Source organism: Abramis brama (assembly GCF_963993115.1).
Source record: "Abramis brama genome assembly, chromosome: 1".
Classification (NCBI taxonomy): Eukaryota; Metazoa; Chordata; class Actinopteri; order Cypriniformes; family Leuciscidae; genus Abramis; species Abramis brama.
In genome coordinates this window covers 52,384,941-52,410,901 of record NC_139963.1, presented here as the reverse complement: position 1 = coordinate 52,410,901, position 25,961 = coordinate 52,384,941, and the positions used below count along the sequence as shown (strand labels likewise).

The window sequence follows — 25,961 nt, the reverse complement described above, 5'->3', positions numbered from 1 at the left end:
TTTAACATCTTATCCAAGATAAATTAACAGAGACAAGTGTTGAGCAACTGTCGCCTTCATAGCATCCCAGCTGTAAGCAGTCCAACTGACGGTGTGTGGTGTCAATCCTGTAAAACTCGGAAAAAGGTATCAGCATTATTATTGTATTATTTTTCCTTGTAAACATAAACAATAATATTGTTTACCTTTCTGGAAACAGATTCTCACCGATAGGCAGCATTTATGAGAAAAATAATATTTCTCCTACTTAAGAATTTTCTTTCTTGTTTTATTGAAATTGGTTTTAACCTCTCTCTCTTTCCCCCTTACTCAGTTGAGTGACACATCACGAGTTTAAACCAGTTTTTCATTGATAGAAAATATTAAAAAAATATTTCTCCCATTGAAAAAAAAAAAAATTCTTTCAATTGAGATTTGTTTTAACCTTTTTCTCTCTTTTCCTCACTTAGTTGAGTGACGAAGTTTCCACATCACTAACCTACCTGTCTACACTGAGACCAACACTTAAACATTACAACACTTCACTATTGTTGTACAGTCACTGAAACGACACTTAGCTGTTCAACCACATAGGCTTACACCCCACACAGATCTGTGTCAGTCTCTTCACCCCAGCGTGCCAACATGCCGTGGACGACAAACCCCACTGACGTGGACGCCTGGCTCAGAGGCATTACGGACTGCCTCACACCAAAGACAATTGAACTGTTATTATTTTTAATAATAATCATAATTCTGAGAAGATTCCTGACACATGATTCAAGCCAGAATCAAAACCACAACCACGTGGAACTAACCAAGATTATCTGTTCCCTAAGCAATGCCTTCACAGCCCAGCTGACACTAAGCGACAAGCACATCACCCACCTTCGGGAGGAGCTGACACGTGCCCAGAGCCGCATGGACAAGCTGGAAGTGAAAGTCCAGGACGACTTCAAGCGTCAGACCACTGAGTTCCTGAGAGAGCTGATGCACACTCAACGCTGCACAGACCAGCTCAAAGCGAAAGCTCAAGTGCCTGACAAAGTGGAGCAAGAAACAAAGAACCAAGTTGACAAGCTCCAAGAAGCCCTTGCAGCCACTGAAAGTGACAAACAAGAATTAAAGACTGTCCAGAAACACCTGGTAAACCAACTCCAGTCTGCTGAACATCAGCTAGAGAAAGCTAAAGCTGACATTAAAGATAAGAACTCTGAAATTAATGCTCTGAAAGACCACCTGGAAAGGTGCAATGCTGAAATCAACCATCTGACCCAACAGCGAGATGACGTCAACGACGAGCTCTACGCGGTCAGAGATGAACTCCAGCACATTTTCCAACAGAAACCAGAGCCAAGAAGGGAGAGACCTCCCTCAGCATCACCACTGCCGAGCAGGACAGAGTCCTCCATCCAAGAACTGCCATACAGTGAAAGAAGTGAATGGCCACAACCCAAAACGTCACAGGCCTTCACCACAGAACCGTTCACTGCCAACAAGCAACGAGAGCTCATCCAGGCAGACTCCAGAGCTGCACCGGCGATGACCTTTAAAGATCTCAACAAGCTGGTTAAGAATATCACTCAGTTCAACCCGAACTCCACGGAGGGCCAAGACATTGAAGCTTACATCCGAGATATCAACTTCCACCTAGAAGTGAGACCACATGTGACTGACAGAGACAGGTTCTACCTCCTCAGATCGACATCCAGTTCAGAGGTACGAAGCTTCCTAGACCGGCAACCTGCTCATGTCAAGTCAAACTACCAGCTGCTATGTGAGACACTGATAAAAGAATTCACAGGCCCAGAGTCAGAACACGGTGTGTTAATCGCCTTGGAAACCAAACAAGGTCGACACGAGACTCCCCAAGCATACTACCACCGTTTTCGACAAGCCTTCTTTGGTGCACATAACTCACCTGAACAAGAGGAGGATGTGAACTTCAAAAACCTCTTTCTGAGAAACCTGCACCCCGGATTAAGTCATCATCTTGGTCTCGAGGCCTGCGCAGACACAATGACAATTCAACAGCTACGTGACCTGACCCACAAGGCCCACATCAAACAGAAGATGGCCTCAAAGAAAGGTTTGAAAACATCCACAGTTTCAAACTCCTTCAGCCAAGACACAAGCCTTGCACTGGAAGACAACCAGTGGCATGACAACACCACAGTTCTTCGTAAGAAGCACAGAGAACGTGATTCCCATGCTGATGACAGATACCACACCAACCACATGGAAAAGTCATGGGACCAGCCACGCTTCTCAGGAAACCCACCTCGGCACCACTCAGTTAAGCACAGCACTGAGTATGCCCAAGAACAAGACAGTTTACCCTCAAAAGACATGGAGCAACTAATGAGGCGACTGGAAGTGTTCCTAGAAAACAGGCTGAACACGGAAGACCACTGATTCATCTGATACACCTTCATAATGAAGATGACAACCACTTGTTCTACAACAACACAGAACAAAGTGGTCTCTCACAGTCAACCACTGACAAACACCCAGAGGTACCAGAAAACACCATCCTGGCTACCCATCACTCATAAGGAAACCACCAAACGAGCTCCAAACTCAAGAACCATATGTGTGCTACAGAAACAACAGTAAGCCCAGAACATCAGAAAGTCTGTCACAACCAAAAGGCATCATCGGAGGAATGCAACAATGGAGACCAAGTTTTGCACCACAGCTTCACGCAGCCATGCCAAACAGCCTCCCAATGTCTGCCAGAGAACTTCCTGCCTTACTGGTTTGACTCCCAGCAGATCACCGAAGATCCCTTTTCCAAGGCAAAGAGGCAACAAGCTCATCAAAGCTAAGCCATCAAGCAAAGGGGGGGAGCAAAACAGACTGAAACAGATCTGACCATACATACATACATGCATACATCCCTAATACATACATACATACACTACACAACATCCCTAACATACTCACTAACATACAGAAGTTAACCGCCTCTACTGTGCAAAACATTCAACAAACATGTTTTCCCCACAGGTAGAAACTAACTTCAGAAACTAGCTTAACAACTTAGCTACACTTACCATAGGAAACATGGCAACTAACTACTCATCCAACAAGTACACCTGAGAACACCTATCATTACATCATGATCCCTGACACCTTAGCTGTGCAACAGTAGTTACAATTCATATCAGGAGGAACACTCAACTGTTTTGTTTTGTTATACCTCTTCCTTCCTTCCTTCCTTTCCTTCTTTTATTAGGTAAAAGGCCTGTCCGCCCCATAAGGGTCAAGGTCACAATAATAGGATTGACACACCACGCCTAATATTTGTAAGTCACCTCAAAACGAATGTGAGCCAGAGAACTCCCTGCATCATTCGAATCACAAATTGAAAGGTAAATTGGTCTAAACCTAGAACAATTTAGAAGAGAAGAAAACAAACAAATCAAATTTAGTCACAAAATTGATTAATCACCGTCCCAAAACAAATTAGGATACCGGTCCTAAAATTGAACCAAACTTTATTCGACGTGATTAACTATATTGAGAGAGTGAACCTGTTTATGCCTAGGTAACCTAATGCCCTGCACCAGTAAAGTGACCAGTCATGGAGGTGTTGTCTTGTTGTTTGCTGTTTGTGTTTGCTTCCTCTACCCATTTCTCCAGCGTTCACCGATGTCTTCTACTCAACACATCGTCGACCGAAGGGGGGATATGTAACGACAATGAGAAGAAATCAACCACAGACTAATTTTCTTCCAGAAAATTAATTCAAACTCTCTACTTCCTGCCGAACAAAACAGAAGATTTGTTCAGAACGTCAAATGATCCTCATCACTCTGGCTATTTAAAAGAGCCTCCCCCAACACTAACTAAATAACTGGTCAATGGCTAGCTTTGTGGCCAACTACGGACTGGTTAAGATAAAGACAGTGTCCTCACAGTCCAGAGCCATAAGTCACCCATCCTGGCGCCACAGAGTCTGCAAAAGACCCTTCTAATGACCAAACCAACGAAAACCCCCAACTAAGAACTTTTATGAGCCCAGCTAAAGGAAGAACTTGTCAATATGAGGTTTTTTTTAAAAGACAAATTGGTTCAGAAATGACACCACAGCATTCCTGACCCCTCCTCCTTAAGACCTCTGAACAAAACAAACAGAGTTCTGTCTCTTCTAAACCAGAAAACTGAGATTCTTCCTATAGTATACGTAAAACTCATTCAAGAACAATTTTGAATGGACTCTTTACATCATACATCAAAGCATCATACATCATTCTATGTGTTTCTACGATATATGTGTCCATTTAATATGCTTTAATCCCATATAATTCATGTAATTGTTATAATTATTAGGTGTGTGAATGACAGTGTGTACTGTTTCATATCAATGCTATCTTACGAACACAACTAGCAAGATGGCTTGAATGATATCGGTGTAATATGTTTTGATCTTCTTTTAATTAGAAATCATGTCTAACCTGTGGCCTCTGTCCTCTCTGCTTAAGAGCTAGAGAACACACCAACACCCCAGATAATGCATAATTTACGATGAGACAAACAAAAGCCAGTGTCTAATTGGTCCGATCTCTTCAGGAGGGGGGACAAACTTTTAGTTAAAACCTTAGACCCAAAAACTAAGCTCTCTCTCTCGCTGCTCTCAAAGCTCTAAGCTCTCTAAGTTCCGGCAGACTAGTACCATGTAACAAACGAGCAGAAATAACCCAAATCAAGATCTGAAGAACATGGGTTAAACAGTTTCATTCAAGCCGTCTTACTACTCTCGTCTAAGTCTTCTTTTCTTTTCTAAGTCTTCCTTTATTTTCCGATTGAAAGTCTCGGTTTTAAGTTAAGTTTTGCTGCAAAGTTTCGTTCCACGATTCGCGGCTGCAACGCACGCTTTCAACTTCAAAGACTCATTCAACCATCAGCAACCGCCAGCCACACGTGACTGGTTCTCGCCCCATCTATCCAGGCACACAACAGAAAATGTAGTTATTTGTATTAGATCTGATCGAGAGCACAATCATTTGATTAGACAAGCAGCTAATTCTAAGAACGTGATATGTTGTACACAGGGCTGGACTGAAAAAAAAAAAAAAAATCGGCCCTGGCATTTTGGCCCAGACTGGCCCACTATATGAACATAAACACCACCCATCTTTGCACGCCCTTAAATATATGCATACCAACTCCAATTCCTTAAAACCACTAATTCCATGCAATGAATGAGTATATGAACGAGTGAGAGTTAACAGATGAAATAAGTAAAAATTTGACATTTATTAATACAGTGATGAAGCCTAAAACAAGCTATAATCTGCATTGGCATAGCAACACCAGTGTTTCTCACAGGATTTTTGGTAAAACTGTGGTGGGTGGACCTCGGTCCTTAGGGGGGTTTGGGGGCATGCTCCCCCGTAAGAAAATTTTGTGCATTTTAATGTTAAATTCATCAATCTGGTGCACTTTGAGAGTTCAAAGTTAAAAGCTCAAACCCATATTCAGTGTGCAAATTAAACAAAGAAATATTCAAACCTCTTTTAGTTACAGTGTCTATTTACATTACAATACATACTACATAATAATATTAATCCTATGACAGTAATAGCCATATTTTGTAAAACAAATGCACTAAAACAATAAAGGAAAATTTTGGCGGAAAACATGGTTTACAAACGCCTCTCATTAAATTTCTAGTGAATTGCGGTAATCGTCAACTATGCAGATGTGGAAAAGACCTGTAACTGGGTTATGGGTTCCTACACTCATGACATAGCCTAAGTGTTTTGAAAGTAGTTCTGCTTACCGCAGGCTCTACACTTTCTCATCTCTCTCCTGATCCTCCTCACTATCATCATCTGCCACAGGAGCTGATGAAGGGCAGAAAACATACACTACCGTTTAAAAGTTTGGGGTCAGTAAGATTTTTAATGTTTTTAAAAGAAGTATCTTCTGCTCACCAAAGGCTGCATTTATTTGATTAAAAATGCAAACAAAACAGTAATATTCTGAAATATTATTCCAATTTAAAACAGCTGTTTTCTATGTGAATATATAGTTAAGTGTAATGTAATCCTGTGATCAAAGCTGAATGTTCAGCATCATTACTCCAGTCTTCAGTGTCACATGATCCTTCAGAAATCATTCTAATATGATGATTTGATGCTCAAGAAACATTTATGATTATAATCAATGTTAAAAAAAAAATTATTTCAGGATTCTTTGATGAATAGAAAGTTCAAAAGAACAGCATTTATCTGAAATCTAAAGCTTTCGTAACATTAAACACTACCCTTCAAAAGTTTGGGGTCAGTAAGAATTTTAATTTTATTTTTGGGGGAAAGACATAAAATAAATCAATACTTTTATTCATCAAGGATGAGTTAAACTGATCAAAAGTTACAGTAAAGACATTTATAATGTTAGAAAATATTCTATTTTAAATAAATGCTGTTCTTTTGAACTTTCTATTCATCAAAGAATTTTGAAAAAAAAAAATGTAAATAACTGTTTTCAACATTGATAATAATAATGAATGTTTCTTGAGCATCAAATCATCATATTAGAATGATTTCTGAAGCATCATGTGACACTAAAGACTGGAGTAATGATGCTGAACATTCAGCTTTGATCACAGGAATAAATTACAATTTAAAATATATTAAAATAGAAAACAGTCATTTTAAATTGTCATAATATTTCACAATATTACTGTTTGTTTTTTTATCAAATAAATGCAGCCTTGGTGAGCAGAAGATACTTCTTTTAAAAACATTAAAAAATCTTACTGACCCCAAACTTTTGAACGGTAGCCTAGTGTATATTTTGACACATTTTACAGTGTCTGCTTTAAGGGCCTGTTTCTATTTTTTCATACTTTTTTTCTGCACATTCCTTGCGTTTCTTGCGCTTGCTTCTCCATCTTGCTGACTATTTTGACACACTGACACTGCTGCACGCTCGCTCACTCGTTTAAAGTTGTGATTGGCCCAGCCCAGTGTCAATCAAGAAAAGAACCAATGGGCCGCTGATATACGTGTTTCATGGACTGGTCTGTCAGAAGAAAAAAAAAACAACCTAATGCTGACTTTTTCTGACCAATGCATTACACCGGCACAAACCCAGCACCGCCAATTAAGCAAAACAAAACAAAACGAATGGGCCGCCGATGTACACATTTTATGGGCCGTTAAAAAGAAAAAGAAAAAATAATATTAATAAAAATAATGTACGACTATGAGATGTATCGGCTTAAAAAGCATGTCGGCCCACCGGGAAAGTGCGCGGTATCCCCGATAGCCAGTCCAGCCCTGGTTGTAGCCTACAAGTTGTTAGCACTAGTAGAAAGAGCCAGAAGCCAGAAGACCAAGAGCAAAACATTACTGACATACATACAAAAAACAACAAAAACAAATGACTAATTTCGCAGATTCAACCACTGTCTTGCATAGCCTACCTGTTAATGCGACAGCTTTCGTGAACTGTCAGTGTGAGTGAGTGATGCTGCGGAGCGAGCGGGAAAACCTGGAGCGGATTAGCGGAATCAGCGGAATGCTTTGAGCGGAGCGGTGGGGGTGGGGAAGAGGGGCACCTCAGTCGATGAGGGCAGAGGGGCAGTGGCTCTAGCCACCGGGCCACCCCCCTGTGCACGGCCCTGTGTCTAAGTGCATTATGGAATCGTGAGATTTCATCCTTTCACTCTTAAACCCACTCTTTCCTCACTCTCTTCCTTTCTGCAACTCGTATGAAGATCTGTGTGTGTGTGTGCGTGTGCGTGTGTTTGTGTTAGACATTAGCTGTACGTGTTAGTATATAATCAATAAAGTATTGTTTGTATTTGAAAAGAGATTGCTTGTGTATGTGCTTATCAAATTTTATTGTCTTGAACTTCGATCAAAAGTTACCTATGCTTTTACCCTATTTCTTAATTTACTGTTAGGGGGTTATTCTTTCTAGGATAGGCAACTACTTGATTTTTATTAATGTAATGTGTCTTGTACCGTTAAACGTTATCACGTGGATGAATAATTATATGCAAATAATATGCAGATGAGGATCTGCATAGTAAAACTAGGCGTTGTAAGCTCCATATATGGTTATTTCGGGGAGGAGACGCATGTGCGCACAATCTTCCGCTGACTGGGATTTATAAAGTGAATTCTGCGCAGGTTCTGGCGTACGAACAGTTTTATAAGTCTGAATATTTTTTTGCGTACGCCATTTTTGGCTTTCGGGCGCACGTACACTTTTAGTAAGGTTTCTACGCACGTTTTATAAATGAGACCCCTGATCTTAGCCAAACTTCAGATCTATCAGGGTTACTCTCTCAGGGCTGGAGAGAGTAAAGCAGAACATTATAATCCATGTGTAGAAACTCTTCCTGAAGACATTTAAGTCATTTATCATCTTTACAGACGCTCATGAAGTGTGTGCAAATACTTTCTGTTTCACCAAACTGGAGCTGACGTTAATCATTTCAAAATACTTTAAAAACTTCATTTTCTACAAGTTAGTCATGGATAGTGGAAACCTTTTCAACTCATTTTATTACTAATAATGTAATTATTTTATTTCTAGATTTTATATTTATAGCATGCGGGAAACTGCTAAAATAAAGAAGTGAAACTGACAGTAAGTCTCTTGTGTGTGTGGCAGGGGGAAGAAATACGAGGGAACAAGATTGCACAATTAACACTCCGACTACACCACCCTGGGAATTTCACCCAAAGAATTAACATTAGCCCCTACAGAAGGCATACACAGGTTCGTATCGAGTCAGAGACATGGGTCAACATACAAAAATATACTTTATTGACAATTCTTAAAAGAGAACAATAGTAAAATGGTTATGAACACTTGTTCCAATTCAACAGGCTACTAGGGGTTTAAGACAACATCATGGCCAGGAACGAGGCTTACCAAGAGGCAGAAAGTCAAGCCACACCACCCACGAATGAAGATCACTGCACTTCAAGGTGCGCACACACACACACACACACAGGTGTTAATACCAATCACAGCACATGGTGAGGTGGTAACCCGGCCTTAAAGTGATTGTATTTTGATGTACATCTTTCTGTGTTGGCAGGACTTGAGCACCGGGGGCAGAGGACTGGCTTATTTAGGTGGTGGTATCTTCCTCACCGTGTGTTGTAACAAACTCAATCCACTTAGTCAGAATCAATAAAGAAAACACCACAACTAATACAAAATGACATATCAAATAAACAAATCTAATGCAATTGAAAAGAGCAAGTAAAATAAAACTAAAGAAAACTACAAAGAAAAATGAAAAAAGCAATAGACAATTCAGATCCTTAGGAACGATCCTAAAAATCAAAAAGTTAACAAAAAAAATAAATTAAGTTGGGAACAAAAACAAAAAACAATAAACTGAAAACCCTAATTATTTTGGAAACAGAACAGCACTGCAGCCGTGAATGAACGTGAAGCACCCTGACTGGAATGCAGGTATGGGCCTTCACAAACCTATAAGCAAAATGAGATTGTTACTCTGCTAGATTAATTCTCAACCTAACGCATGTACACATAAAACTAATACCTACCGATCGTCGAGAAAATTAGTCAATGCTTTATCAAGAGACAGTGAAACCGTAGATTTCTCTGGCAAGGAACAGAGCAACAACAGCAATCCAACTACTGCATCAGGTTCTCACAGCTGAGAGAGGAAACCCAGTCAGCAAATTTCCTTTGGCAAAGATGTGGGCCAGATAAACAGCTGAGCTGTGGCCCAGATTAGTTTGTGTTTGCCGGCCCAGATATGGCCCACATCTCCTTTGCCAGAACTGAACCAAAGGACTGCCATAACTCCACCAAGCATGAGCCAAATACTACAATTTCATGTGGCCCATATGTGAGCCTGGTATGCAACTTTAGTATGATTGAGTTCTGTTAAACTCTAATGGCCCTTATGTGGCCCACATGCAGCTGACAGTATTTAAAGTCTTATTAACTCAAAGGTAAATTAAACACGCAACAACAAATGCACTCAAAACAATTTATTTTGACAAGCATTTAAATAATTACAGCTTAAGTGTTGTACTTAATTACAGTAGTATTCAGTTGAAAACATTTCATAAAGCTAAATATAATTACAGCAAGAGTTGAATAATAATTACAGTAGTATTCAGTTGAAAACATTTAAGAATTCAAAATTACAGCTACTCAGTTGTACTTATTTTAAGTAGAATTCAGTTGAAAACATTTAAGAATACAAATTAATAATATAAATAGCATTCAAAGTTAATTTTTTACACCAAAGTTCAAAACACTCGATCAAAGCATGTATTAATGTTATGTTCAATTAGTCTAATGAGAGTAATACAAATAAATCACAGTAACTTGGTAAAGAGAACTTTAAAGAGAAATTGAGAAAGTTAAAGCAAACTTGAAAGGTAAAGAGTTGAGAAGTGTGTTGATGTGCAGATAAGTCTCCAATGAGGGTCGGCAATGTGTTGACCTTTTCCAGTAAGGGGATTCTGCCTGACTGCACCTGCAATAAAGAAGAATTTAAATAATGTTAGCAGCAATACAACCTGGAAGCTAGAGCTGCAGGAGAATGAAAAAAAAAAACATTAATGTAAATTTCCTTTAATATTTTAATTGCAATTAGTAACTAATTAAACACCTCTGAATTACCACTGTATGACAGTTTTTTCCAGTAAATTCTCAAAAGGAATTGCAAATTGTATTTTTCAATATGTGGGCCAGAATTATACCATAATTCCTTATGACAAATTATTTAGATTTTTAGAATACTTTTGCACCAACCGGTTAAAATTTACAGCACTGCATGCATTCTGCGTTTTTTTTTAAAAGACATGCACACTCTAATGTAAAAACACACCAACACAGATAGCATTAATGTCATGTTTTAGTCCAAAGACAGAGTCTACAAAAATAAGTGTTTTTACTAACACAAAATAAACTCAAGATAATCCGCAATGATGCGAGACAATTCGGAAGCAGAAACACACAAACAATAATGGGCCAAGTACCGAATGCAAGGAGGAACATAAAGGGTTAGTTCGCCCAAAAGTGAACTCACTTAGAGGAAAATGAAGAGTTGAATAAAGTCGTTATTTTTGCTTGTTTTGCACACAAAAAGTATTCTCGACACGTAAATTCTACATATTAAGCAGATTGAACACAATCAAATTAAGTTAGGGCAAAATGGCAGTTGGCGTCACACTATACTGCCACCCGCAGGATGTAAGAATTTTTTACTTAACATAAATGGTTTGTGTTTAGACAACACGTTAGGATTTTGTACTAAGTTGAGACATAATTACGTGGACCTTAATAGAAAAAAACATTTAAAGTCAACAAACACAATTATTATAAGTAAACTAAATATAAATATATTATGTAAAGTGCACAACCTTCCTAGTTCATTTTTTTGAGTGTAGCTGCTGTCGCATCAATTGACATGCCATCTCCTTTTCCCTCTTTCTCTTTCTATTTTTAGTCCCCGACAGCTTTTTTGCTTTATCCATCTTTTTCGATGACAACTCACTGCTCACTCAGCGTTCACGGTGACCGCGCCCGCCCCCGCCCCCGCCCCCGCCCCCGCCCCCGCCAGCGTGGGGGCATTATTATTTAATTCCTATTTTTAACAACATGAAAAAGACTATTCAAACATGACATTAAAATATAAATATAAAAAAAATTACAGACATTTCTTGGGGGTGCTGGGCAGGTGCTATGGCTATTATAGGGGGAGCTACAGCACCACCTAGCTCCTCCCTGGCGCCGCCACTGATTGCTTCACTTCAGAAGGCCTTTATTAACCCCCCAGAGACATGTGGAGCACTTTAATGATGGATGGATGCACTGTGATGGATTTCCAAAAACAAACGGCCATTCACTGCTATTATCAAGCTGGGAAGAGCCAGGACATTTTTTAATATAACTCTGATTATATTCATCTGAAAGAAGAATGTCATATACACCTAGGATGGCTTCAGGGTGAGTAAATCATGGGATAATTTTCATTTTTGGGTGAACTATCCCTTTCAGTTTAGTTTTGCATTTCATATTTCTCCATTCCCATCTAGCAAACCATCAGGAATGCTCAGCAAGCTTTCATCAAGTAACTTCAAAAGTACGTTCTTAATTCAAGCTACTGGTGGCGATGTTTTACGACATGAAATTGTTTACGCTTCTAAAAATCAATCACTTTAATTCCCAATTCTACCCCATTCTGTACCCAAGCAAGCCTTCTAACTCCATGAGTTAAGGGTCATCACGTACGGTATTAATGCACATCAGACTTACGTGACTCTCCTCAAAACTTAACCACATTACACATTACTCACATCCTTTTTTGCTAACACTAAAGATAACTTTGTTACTAACAAGCGTCAGGAAAGCTACAGCATATCCTTGCATATTAAATCTCCTGAGGTAAGCATACTATCTATACAAACTTCTAGTTGTGGTGGCAGTTTCCCTTATTTATTTATTTCCTAGCCAACCCAGCTTTCTCCATTTGGCCTATCGAGGCTAACTCACTAATAACTCACTAACTCAAGCTGTCTTCTCCTCACCACGGCCTAATGTGCCAGTCTTTCACGGCTTACTTGGCATTACTCACAACACTCTAGGCAACGGCCTAACGGTTAAAGATTATTACACCCATGTCAATGTCTGTATTTTTCAATAAAATAATCTATTTTCTTTGCCTAAATATCTTAGGATCTTCATCCAGGCAATCCTCCAACTGGTGGGCTTCATCTTTGGCGGGAACTGAGAGTGTCTTCTTGTTGATTTCATCTATGGCTGTGTCTGAAGTCAGTTGTAGTTCTTGTGTTTCTCTTTTCTTTAAGAAAGAAGAGGAACTGTTTTCTGAATGTGTGAGAATTCACACCGGTCCGCCTAAACTGGGTTCAGAGATGATCACAGTTGTGTGTGGGTTAATCCAGTGCGGTCAAACTAACTGAGCTCTCAATGCCAGCTGTGACATGCTTCTGAAAACACTAGAGCTCAAAGCCACAACACAAAGAGACTGTCACGCAGGTTAGACCCCGAAGCCGCCGCCAGGCGCCGCCATTTGCGCCATTTAGAATTTCAGCCGCCGCCAGCCAATAATTTCGTAAGCCAAATTGAGCCGCCATCTGATAAAGTTTGGCTGAGCCGGCTAGAATTATTTGCATCAAATAATAATTCTATCACATAGAGACATACACACACGAAATATAAACAATACACGAGATCTATTTTCTCACTGGATTCATAACAGCACAGTCTTGTGCTCGTTGCTACGATACACAGACTCACAGTGAATTGACGACCAATTAAAATTGCTCGTTTTCCGTACAGAAGAAGCGATGCATTTTTTTCTCGCACTGAGGTGAAATGGTGGAAAGAAGCAAGCAAGGTAATTTTGATCTCACTTCTCACATACTTTCCTAATTCCTACTTACTTTTTTTTTTAACTTAGGCCTACCCAGATTTTTGTTAAATCTTCAGGGCACGGTTGCACAAACACCTGAATCAAAGATTGATGTTATGAACCAAATATTCTGGAACGGAGATTTATAGCACTGAACGTGATATTAGTGCAGTAACAAACCACCGTTTCTAATTCACGACGCATGCTTCAGTGTAAATTGAAGTGAAATGTGCAAAACTTTGTCCAAAATAATACTGATAACAGTGTGTGTTTATATTAAGGCGAGACACGGCAGGGATCGTTTTTTTTTTTTTACTGGTCAATTTTGAGATTTTTAGATATTTGTCTTCAATAACATGTCTTCTTTCAGACTTGTGGTGAAAAAAAGTCCGAAATACACATTTAGGTCTTTATTTTACTACACTTCGTCTGTTTGCGTCTGTAGATTTCTCATAAATTCAACAAAATTTTGCGTTCTTAATCAACATACTTCTCCGCGATCTCTGCCGTCACCCTCTCACATGCACCGTTAGGAAGCTCTCTCTCTTCTGTACAATTCTGTTGGATCCAAATATGGATCACTTGCTCCTTCAAGGTGTAATATGATAAGCTTCATCCATGATAATGCCAAGTTATTGTATACAACTTAGCCTACATACATTTAGCCTAAACACAACACATTGTAGGCTATTTGAAAATGTTTAGTAGCATACAGACTACAAAATAAATATGTACATACGTTGTGAAAGTAAAATCTGGTGTTTTCTTTATTACATTGTATTGCATTTTGTAGAAATATAGTATAAAATATAGTGTAAGCCATGCATTGCTTGGAAATATTGAGATCTAGTAAATCAGTATAACATAGACATCTATGAAGTGGCAGCTTCAGCCATTTGCAGCTATGAAAAGTTTGGCGGCTGCAGCAGCCATTTAGGTTTTGGCTGAGCCGGCTAGCCAGCCAATAACTTCATCAGCCAGCCATTATTCTCAAAACAAATGGCTTCGGGCTCTAACGCAGGTGTAGAAACACACACGAAGATGAAGATGAATATTTAATTAAACCAACAGGTAATCCAAACAGGAACAGAATAACATGCAACACACCCACTAAAGACGACACCAGACAGTGATGAACCAGAACTGAACACAAATACAGGTGATGATGATGATGATGGTGATTGATGAGTGTAAAGCTGAAAATCATTAGTGTCCATGACATCAAAAGAGTGATTAAGGCAGACGATGATGAAGCACAACGAGTCCAAACAAACCTGACTGTGACCGACACAAAAGACAACCATTACTGTGGACAGCAAGTTCGGTCCGACTAGGGCATGATTGGTGTCATTGTTCTCGGTGTGACTCAAGAAATCTGTCAAGACCCGTTTCATTACAAAATGAAAAAATAAAAGATTATCATTTCTTTTTTAAATTTCATTATATTTTTACAAGGAATAAATATCTTGAGTATCTTCAGAGCATGGTGCCGATGACACATACTGACTAATGACACACCAATGTATTCATAAAATATAGCCAACACTGACTCGTTGGAAAAAACGTCGCAAAACGCAAAATACGTACCAATATGTACATATTACTGCAGTTTCTAAACGAAATGAAGACTAGAGGCAGTAAAACAGCAAGCATTTTTAATCGTTTTCACACACATTAATAATAACTTATTAAGCTTGCTCAGTAGCTCAGCTGGAAGACCTTGGGTTTGAATCCTGTGAAAGACGAGTCATAAGAGTAAAGCAGAACATTATAATCCATGTGTAGAAACTCTTCCTGAAGACATTTAATATCTGCTTTACAGACGCTCATGAAGTGTGTGCAAATACTTTCTGTTTCACCAAACTAGAGCTGATGTTAATCATTTCAAAATACATTAAAAACTGGTAACATTTTCTACAAGTTAGTCATGGATAGTGGAAACCTTTTCAGTAGCAAACTAATTTTATTACTAATAATGTCATGATTTTATTTCTAGATTTTATATTTAAAGCATGTGGGAAACTGCTAAAAGAAAGAAGTGAGACTAACAGTAATTCTCTCGTGTGCAAAAGTAGCCAATAAACTGTTCAGAGCAGATGTGTGAGACAGTGTGTTCACAGTATGCACTTCTCACACGTTTCACACGCACTTAAAGCAACACTTCACTGTGACATTGTGTCACTAAACAGCAACTCTAGCAGAATTTAAACACTCATTTGATCAGATCAGAGGAAGATAAAAACCACAGGAGGAGCAGATGATGATGTTTAAAGGAAGAGCTGTAACTATATATAATGAAGAGAAAGACTGACAGAAACAGAAAATGTCTGATAAGTGTGATCTGTGTCTGCTGGGACTGATCATTCTCTCTTCACTTCTCACAGGTAAAGAAATCTGTATTTTCTCTAAAGACATTTAGTGGAATTAGTCTGGAAAGAGTTCATTTGAACATGCTCAGTTTATTCTTGCACACATTCACGTTGTGATCTCAGAGTTGTGTATTGATACACACAGATCATACTGTATTATTCCTGATACTGGACATAGTGTCACTCAAACATCTGATGATGAAGAATTATCTTCATATTAAGAGTGTGTCAGTGATTTGAACAGCTCTCTGATAAAGACTAATAGTTTATTCTGGAGAGTGTGTTGTTTGCTTTAAGTGAGGAAAAATACTATGATTTAAAACTTCTGCTTTTTATGCTGGTATGCACTGTAAAAAATGATTTTATGTCAAAGTAAATAAAACAGGAAAAATCATGTATCTTTTGCTAAGAATAATTTTGTAAAAATGAAAACTTTAGTATATTAAGTAAATCCTAATTATATACTAATTTTTTACTTGTAAATATTAGACATCCAACAGACAAGTGAAATTGACTTCTGACTCTCTGGCATATTTACATGCATTAATTAAGTACTTGAAGCAAATTTAAAAAAATCAAGTAAAATTTAGTCCTTGAAGAAAGGAATCTGCGCATGCGCAGAAAGAAGAAAACACGCGATGATTGAGGGATTTCGAATCTCCACTCCAACGGCTCTCGACAGGTAAGCAACAGTAAAAAACTGCATTATATTACGGATTTATAATGATTTTTTGATTAATTCAACGATTGTCTTGTCATCACTTCATGCTATACATTTGAAAAGTTTAGTGTTCTTAAGTTTAGAGACGTGCTCCAGAAAAAAGTTAAGGGAGAGGCAGAGGCAGAAAGCACCCTGTTTATTTTCTTTATTTTACAAAAGCACAATGTTTTATTTCGATTGAAAGTGGAAAAAGTAGACATTTAACAGTTTATTTTTTCATATTTCTTAAGTCTGTAATCTTTATGACCAAAAATGACGGAGTATAAGTCTAATTTGCTGCTACGCGCGGGCGCTTTTGCCGACTCAAGAGGGTTAATGACGAGTTAACTTTGTAGACGTTAGCCATATTTTTTTCTCAGTTTTAAACTTTACGTTTTACACGATTTATCAGTAATTACGCCTAAAAACCATGAATATGTCACTTAAATCATGATCTTTTTGTTTAATATTTATTTTGTGTGCAATTTTCTTTATAGATGACAAATATTGGCCACGAATTAACAATAGGCCTAAGTGAGAAGGTTCTCGTTCCCTCATCGTGCACAGTATAATTCATTTCCTCATTCATTTGCTAAATCGTGCATACTATCTATTAAATGGTCCCTGCTTTTACTAAATCGTAACCACGTTGTAAATGACAATAATTCGTACTCCCAAATTCCTAATTCGTAGCCTTGATATCTGCTGTGTGTCACATGTTAGCATTAATGTGTGTAAATTGACTATGAGAGTAAGGTCATGCAGGATGTTTTTAATGATTTGGTTTAAATGAAATGAATAATGTGAATGCAAATTAATTAACTTTTAATTTAAAAGTATTAGCTGTTTACTGATTATTGTTTTTTTCTCTCTCTCTTTTCTTAATTTCAGGATATTTCTCAAATGCATTCAGCCCTTTGTGCCTCCGTTGCTGTAAACCGGTTGAGAGGGACAAAGAGAGAGACCGAACACACTGAATTGTTATTATTGTCATTATAGGTTTCTGTATATGCTTATTTCTTAATAAATTACTCTTAACTGCACATTGTCACAGTATTATTTTGTCACATTATAAGAGTAACATTTAATTGAATTTAAAATAATTACCAGCACTGCATAAAACAAGTAAAATGTATTTAAAATATCAAGTGGTTTTACTTAATTATATTAATTATATCAGATTTGTAAGTAAAAATTACTCAATATAATTTAACAGGCCAAGTTATATGTACTTATTCACTTTGTGAATTTTACTCGGCTTAGTTAAGTAGATTTACTTAATTTCCATCATTGTGAAATTTACTTGAAAAAAATTTGTGCAAAAACTTGCCTTATAAAAATTGAGTAAATTCTACTTATTGTTTTTCTCAGTGTGTTTTATTGTGTTCATTTATTAATAATAATGATCACTGAGATATACTGTGTTTCAGGAACCAGTGGAGTGGCTGTGTTCATCAGTTCTGGTGGAAATGTGCGTCTGCCCTGTAATAATGCTCTTTCTGGCTGCAAATCTAAAACTACATGGACCTACAGCAGATTCAGTCTTTCAGCAACAGTTGCACTGATTAAATTAGGGATAAAGAATAAAGACACAGAGAGACATGAGAGACTGAGTCTGGAGTCTGACTGCTCTCTGAACATCAAGAACGTCACAGTAGAAGATTATGGAGTATACACCTGCCGACAATATGTGAAAAACGGACAGAATGACATACAAGGACCTGATGCACATGTTTATCTGCATGTTCTTCATGGTAAGTTTATGATTATGTGATGAATTTTAAAAGGGCAGATTCTCCCTTTAAACTCAGATGATGATTGAAGAGTTTGTGATTTGTGTCTTGTGTTCAGATTCAGTGTCCCCATCATTATCATCTTCATCATCATCGTCTTCATCATCATCATCATCATCATCATCATCATCATCTTCATCCTCACAGACTGAGATCAGTCCATACCGCTCTGTGACTCTCTCCTGTCAGTTGTATTCATATACAGATGCTGGATACTCCTGTGATTATTGGGTTCGTTCTGGGGGATTTGAGCTGTTGTGGGTGAATCAGACTAGTGTTGATCTGAAGACAGACTCCAGATATCAGATATCATCATCATCATCAGATCAATATTGCTGTATCATCATCACTCTGACTACAACACTCCTGAATGAAGATAACAACAGAGAGTGGAGATGTCAGCTTACTCACATAAATCAACTCGAGACCTCAGTCAGATACACTGTCAAGTATTCAGGTGAGAAAACAGTGTAAGAAGACCCTCATAATGTCAGTAACACTAAGGTCTATCAGTATCACTGAACCAGAACAAACTGAGGGAACAAAAGCTTCTTTGACTCTCACAGAAGAGTAACTCAAAGCATTGCTTCAAACTAATGAACTGCAGTGAAGTAACAGTCCAAAACGTGATGCTGGAAATAAAAAAGGAATTGAAACTTGACAGCAAAAATATTAACTTTTTATGTAATGTGATGATCAAAGTTAAAATATGGTTATCTTGAGTGTTAACTAATCAAAATATGACTGTCATATTCTACAGTATGATTGTCACATTGAGTTGTTGTTTTAGTTTCTTTTCATGGACTTTTATGGTGTGTCCCAATTAGCGTACCTATGCATATTCTATGATATTTTTAGTATAAAAAGTGAGAGTAGTGTGTTCATATAACACTCCGGTTCTTTAAAAAAAATTGTTTAGATCGCTTACAAAAAGCTGGTGCGGCAGTGTGCACTTCACTTTCACTTTTAAATTAGCATCAATTCATCCTTCGCAGGGGGTTTGATTGACATGCGATCTGAGTCTGACCAATCAATATCCACCATTTTTGTCCGACAAAGCAGTCAGGAGAGTTAAGCCGCCTTTCCACACGACAAATGACAGCCTTCGGACCGGAAGTCATTAATTTCCAATGGAGAGTCGCACTGGAGCTACGGGGAGTTCCGATCATATGCGTATGCGGAAATTTCGGATTCGATTTGAGCTTTTTCTGCGGATAGACCGTATGTGACCGATCGACCGGATGTGAAAAACTATGAGCGTTAAGCTAGAATTACCAATATTTTAATACTTTAATGTAAACGTTATTCCTGCAAAATGACGGTTATTAATAATTATGGCTGTAAAATATAGTTTTATCATTATTAAATCAATTTTTGATTAGCTCTATAAAATCAACTATTTTTTTATATTAGATGTATTGAGGGTCATTTGTTTTGTGTGGATATATTCATGCATGCTTAACATTCATTAAAATCATTCATTTTACCATTGTGAATAGCCGAGGGTAACGGTTGCTTCACGACCGCGACTGACACCAGGGGGCGTAATGCGACAATCCAATGCGAATGTCATGTGCAGTGGTAAGGCGGCTTAAGTAGATTAACGTCAGTGGATTTGAACTTGGCTTTAACTGAGGCAATCTGTCACGACACATTACAGAGCCACAAAACGGTAGGCCTATTGTTTAATTTTCTTTGTTGATTACAGCATAACTGTGAATCTGCATAAATGCCCAGAATTTTTGATATAATATAAAGGATTTCTTAAAAGTTGTTTAAAAAAAATCATTCTTTTAGGCACACACAGATGTCAAGATTCAGTCTATGCATCTCAACAATGGTGAGGAGCAGAATATTCAATTAGGAAAAGTAAATTACATAGACAATTCAGATCATAATTTATTCATACCGCAATGCATGATGGGAGCCATTAATGAGTTGTGATTGGTGGCAGCCACTGCAACATGCTTTATTATTGTCACCATTGTTGAGATTCACAGGCTGATTATTGATGTCTGTGTTTTAAATTAATTTATCTGAATGTCTTTTGATCAGAACAATGTTTATTAAATATATTGAATTATAAGTACTGATAATCATAGGCTGAAGAATCACAAAACTGCTGCAAACAAGTTAAACCAAACTATCTCAATAAGTTTCCTTTTTCAGATCACAGCATGATTATGTCAAAACATAACCAACACTATAAGTTAACATTTAACTTTGTTCATTTAACTGTTATAAATCAATAACAGCAGACAAACATCAGCAAATATTAAAGTAAACATATAATGGTCTAGAGCCCAACTAAAGCAAACACCCATCACCTTAATGGTAACTTACAATCTGTGATTTTCTTCTTCAGTGATTCTGCTTGTTAACATCAGGTGTCTTCAATAATGCTCAATCATCACTAAATTAATCACTTAATTATCTCATCAGCCCTAAATGCCGCTTCATCTGAAAGCAGGTGATGGTGATTTACTACTAATCAAGGAACCGGCTTTACTGACGAGATGCGCATAACAATCTCACGATATATATCGCACAGCCCTAGAAGAAACCGTTCACCGGAGATGTGTTAACAGATAGCGGAGTGCATTCATTATTATTAGGCTACCGGTATAATAATCCTCCTGGTGCCGGGTCTGAGTGAGTCATTTACTCTCTTACCTTTGTTCTTTGATTAACATTAATGACACTTTAAGACCAGCCGCTGCTGACAGAGACGCGATCTGACACGCGTCCCATTTTCTCAATCTCTACGTTCATTTAAGACTTTATTTCAATAATTTAAGACGGCCCTTATGAGGACACTCGACAAAATGGACATTTTGGCATAATTTGTGTGTGTTCTGGTTTGTTCAAGCCCGAAAGAGAACTCTATACTGACGCGGGTCGTGTGTGTGTAATAGACAGGGCAGCGCGGTCTCTTTAGTCTTGTCGCGCTTGAATGGTTTAAAAGAATTAATAAGAGCGTGATCATACAATGCTAGTCAACGGGTTACAGAAAAAACGTATTTTGCGAATAATTGCGTAAAATATTATTATTATTATTATTTTTATTTTTTTTTGGTGCCGCGGTGGGCAAGTGATGAAACCGGTGTTGCGACTGAACACAAGTATGTAGGCCTACTCTTTTTGGGAAGAAAAGGTGCATACTTTTGAGTGTGTAGCAGAAGAGTAGACAAGCTTTGGGACAAACTACCACGTCATACAATTGCGTCTTTAACGGTTGCTTTCTGTCGCTTAGTTACGCACATCCTGTCACTCAAACTGACCTGTCAATCATCTTGTCAAAGATAAAGTCCTCCACATTTAATTTAATTTAATTTTCTACCGTATCGGAGAGAAATGCAAAATCACGTTGATCTGCAGTCGCGGGTCTTTCATGCGGAGACTCTCCTCATATTAATGCAGAATGATGCATTTAAAAGTTAATGGCCAAACGGATCTTTATAAAAGTCCACATGGTTATTGCAGATGAAATATAACATGGATAACATGAAATAAATATTTTCTATCAGGTTAAACTTTGATTAGTCACTCAAACCTTTATCTAAATTTCTCACAATCGGTCGTGCATATCGCCATGTTTTGTAGTTTTTTTTAAAAACACTTTTTACTCGTGTTTGCAGTTCCTCCTCCAAGGCGCAATGGGTTGTGGGTAATATTAGCCGTAATAGTGAGCACGGATCCACACTTCGAAAATCCACCGGAAATAGTAGACCATCCGGAGACTTCTGGCACACTCTTCAACATACTATGCTTTGAGACACTTATTTTAATCTCACACACTGTTTAGGAAGGATAGTATGGACATTTGAGATGCAGGACGAGGCTGTGGTTACGTCCACTTTTTATGCTCATCCCTCGCTAATGTTGCACGAGTGTCCACTACTGGAGAACTCTTGAAATGAGTTTGAATGAAATGCTCTAAGCCCTTGATCACTTGGAATCCAATATGGAGCTGATTATAAATTATACATTTGTTTTACACACCATTATATAGGCCCGTATGTATGCTTGGGCTGTTGGAGAAAATATATATATAAAAAAAAAAAATCTACATAAAAGTCTAATATCATACTATATAGAGTTGTGTGGTGTGACCAAGCGGCAACCTCCCCGTCTCTCTCTTGAAACCAACACGGAAGTGAGTTAAACTGCAATTCATCGACTGGCCGCTTGAGGCTGGCTGCAGAAGTGAGTCAAATCTGTATCTCCCCCATGTTAAAATTACCAACTTTACAGCAGAAAAAAACATGTTTACAGCCTGGATCTCTATGTGGCTTTGGTCTATACAGCTAATTTTGCCCTTCATAACAACTGTGAGGGAAGTGAATTTTTTTATAACTCATCCGTTTAGTTGATTAATATTTAAATTTAAGGGTGTGGCCACTTGAGTGACAGATGGATTGCCGCTGTCAATGCTAGCCGTTTGTCTGCTGTTAGCCGTCACTTCACCTCAGCAAGTGTTAGCTGCTGAACTTGCCTTCTCTGCAGTGTTTGTGCTTTTTTTCGGGATTATTTCATACAATTTAATACACCCATTACTTGGGTACAAAGCCCACGTCTTTGGATTCCGTCGTTGTCGTCGAGTATCGTTCGAGAGAACAACCAGCGCTGTATTTCAGTTGTTTTCCTCTGTGAACATGCACTAATGGATGTCTGACAATTTTGTTGCTTTTTTGGAGTTTTCAAATTTAAAAACGTCAATAAAGGTTCGTTCGTTCTGCTCTCACGGAACAGATTGATTATAATATTCTTATGTACCGTCAGATGAAATCATGCAGGCGTCGGCGCTTTCTCCGTCCGTGCTATAAATGCACATGAATGAGCGCGGATTTTCTAGCGCATTTACTTGCACTTCAAAGGCAATATATCTATGGTTTAACCCATTTGAGAGGCGGCCAATCAGAATTTAAAATGGACTGAATAAGCTCTCTACGAACTTGACGAGCGATGCCATAAGAAAGAGTGACTGACATGTATGCACATAAATCACTGTCACACACACACTCTCAAAGTAATATTAAGTTACTGCATAATACATTTTCAACTAGCAGAATAGTACAGAATCACAATACACAGTCTCACTTGTAGCCATGTCTTTTAACTATTATAATATTTCGAAGGGCAAAAATAGGAACTTTTAATTGGCTTTACATCATCAGCTAACTCGATCACGTCGAGCTAGGTGATTTCAGATAGCCAGGCTCATATCTATGGCCAGGTTCCTCAGCTCCACCAAAGCCCGTCACGCCCCGCCTGTTTGCCTATTTTCTGTTATCCGGGAGTGACGCAAGGCCAAGATGGCGACGGCCGGCTCCGCCTACTTTAGGCTTCAAAAATGCTCTTCAGAAACCTACGGGTGACACTATGTCCATATTTTTTTACAGTCTATGGGTGTGACATGCTTCATGCCGCAATGCATGCTGGGAGCCATGAGTTTTATAATACCATGAAGCATGTCATCATTGTCAATGGCTTTTGTCTTTGTATATAATTGTCCCCATTCCTCATTTTCACAGACTCTCAGGATCATTGGAATAGAAACACACAAGGTACATAATCACAGTGTTTTGTCTTTGTCTATAGTTGTCCCCAATCTGCCCTGTCCGTCTCTGACTCTGTGCTCGATCTCTTCTTCAGTCATAGTGATTTCTGTCGCTGCAGTCGCTGTTCTCCTTCTTGCTCTTCTCTGGCTGATCTGCAGAAAAAGAGCTGGTGAGTTTTCAGATTTACTCCTTTACAACAATTAAAAACAGTTCAGATGAGCAAACAAACACATCATGTTCAGACTGTAAGTATCATAGAAACATGTGGATTATATGAAATTCTCAAACAGAAGTTTATTCCTGATGAGAAATCCTGTAATGTCAATATCACAGAGTTATCAAGTCAACAATCATTTTTATTATTCATTTTAATGCTTCAACAAAATCTGATTGTTGAAAAAGCTTAATACTTAACATTGTGTTTTCCATAAATACTCATATTTCATGAGGCTCTTGTTTTCAGATAATAAAAGAGGGACTGGCGACTCCGCGGTGAGTTCAGTAATGCAGTGATTTAGATTTGATTACTGTCTTTAAAGCTCAATAAAGTGTCATTCATGCAGTTTAACTGTTTGTTCTGAAGGTCAAAGATGAGAATGATCATAACGGGGCGAATGAGACGATCAACATGTCCATTCCTCCCGCTGCAAGAGCCGATGTGAGTCCACTAAATCATCAAACATTACGTTCACTGTCTGTTCAATAATGTGATTTAAAAGCTTTTGTGTTATTCTACATATTATAGTGAGAGATATGTCTGTTCTGTGTGTTAAACTTGACTCTCTGCACGTCTGCATTGATGTTTAGGAGCAGACAGATGATGTGACTTATTCTGAGGTCACTTTATCCAATACAAAGCCAGTAAAATCACTCAATGTGAGTAGATACCAGCACATGAGTTCGACTCTCAGATAAATGAAGCTCATGCTCTAATAATAATAATAATAATCGCTGTGGTTCAAACATTGATGGACAGAATCTGTTCTTCAGGATCATGATGATACAGTGACTTATTCTGCCATCAGAGGAAGAGAAGATCAACCGCAGGATCAACTTTACGCCTCTGTGAACAAGAACAAGACCTTCACAAATAAACATTAATGATACAGATCATGAGCTCATCATATCAGGAGCAGACGGGAAGATTTCATCTCTCTGGGGTTTGGAGGAATTATATATGTGTGTGTGAACGAGCAGATATTTGTTGAATGTCCTGTGAATATGAATGAGATTTATTGTGAATCATCATCTGGTCAGAGCACAGAATCTCATCTATATCATCACAGCTACAGTAAAGTTAGAGATTGAAGCCCTGATGTGTTTTCATACAGGCCAGACTCAATCTAGTGTCTCACAAGCCTCTTCCATGACTGGAGTCTGTTTATCCACTGGATTTCTGTCTGAAAACCTTCATCTTCATGCAGAAGCTCATGCTGAAATGATCCTCTTGCTTCAGCTTGTATATCAGCTGTTTCTTCTACAGAGAGATGTCCGTCTGAGAATTACATCAGTGTCTGCTCACATTATATCTTCATAAAATATTCTAAAATTTGACTTTGCAGTGTGTATATGTCACAAAATTAAATGTCAGTTATTTCTTTCTTTTTTTCACATGTGACAATAAAGAGCATGAAAAATCATGAGTTAAAAGAAAAGTTTTTGTCTCTTCTATTCCTGTAAAAACAGACGTAACTAAACTTGCTCCTTTTAAAAACCCTCTATTTTAAAGGTCCCGTTGCATGCGATTCCATGTTTCAAAGTTTAGTTAGTGTGTAATGTTGTTGTTAGAGTATAAATAATATCTGTAAAATTATAACGCTCAAAGTTCAATGCCAAGCGAGATATTTTATTTAACAGAAGTTGACTACAAAAAACGGCTCGATTGGACTACACCCCTCTACTTCCTTCATTAATGATGTCACTAGAACCGTAACCTTCGCCCACAGGAACACAGGCGTATTGATGGCGAAATGTCAACAGACGTGGTTGATGTTTATCTATAATCGGATACCGCAAAAGTTTAATTCGAAGTTGTTAGTTTGCTCTGTCCATTTCACCACGGACTGTTTTTCTAACCTGGGATAACGTTAATATCAAGCAGGCTTCTCTCAGCGTTTCATACTGACGAAGGGGACAATTTCAACTATATTCCAGCAAGCGGTA

General features: G+C 38.1%; 1 protein-coding gene across 1 annotated transcript in view; it reads left to right on the top strand.

Moving 5' to 3' along the window:
- Positions 1-25,510, top strand: part of LOC311087353 (uncharacterized protein) — a 69,320-nt gene extending 43,810 nt beyond the window's left edge. The window contains exons 7-9 of the mRNA XM_084120700.1: positions 24,382-24,456; positions 24,606-24,674; positions 24,789-25,510. Coding sequence (XP_083976826.1) covers positions 24,382-24,456; positions 24,606-24,674; positions 24,789-24,899 — 255 coding nt within the window. The 3' untranslated portion in view covers positions 24,900-25,510. The remainder of the gene's footprint in view (positions 1-24,381; positions 24,457-24,605; positions 24,675-24,788) is intronic.
- Positions 25,511-25,961: the final 451 nt, after the last annotated feature.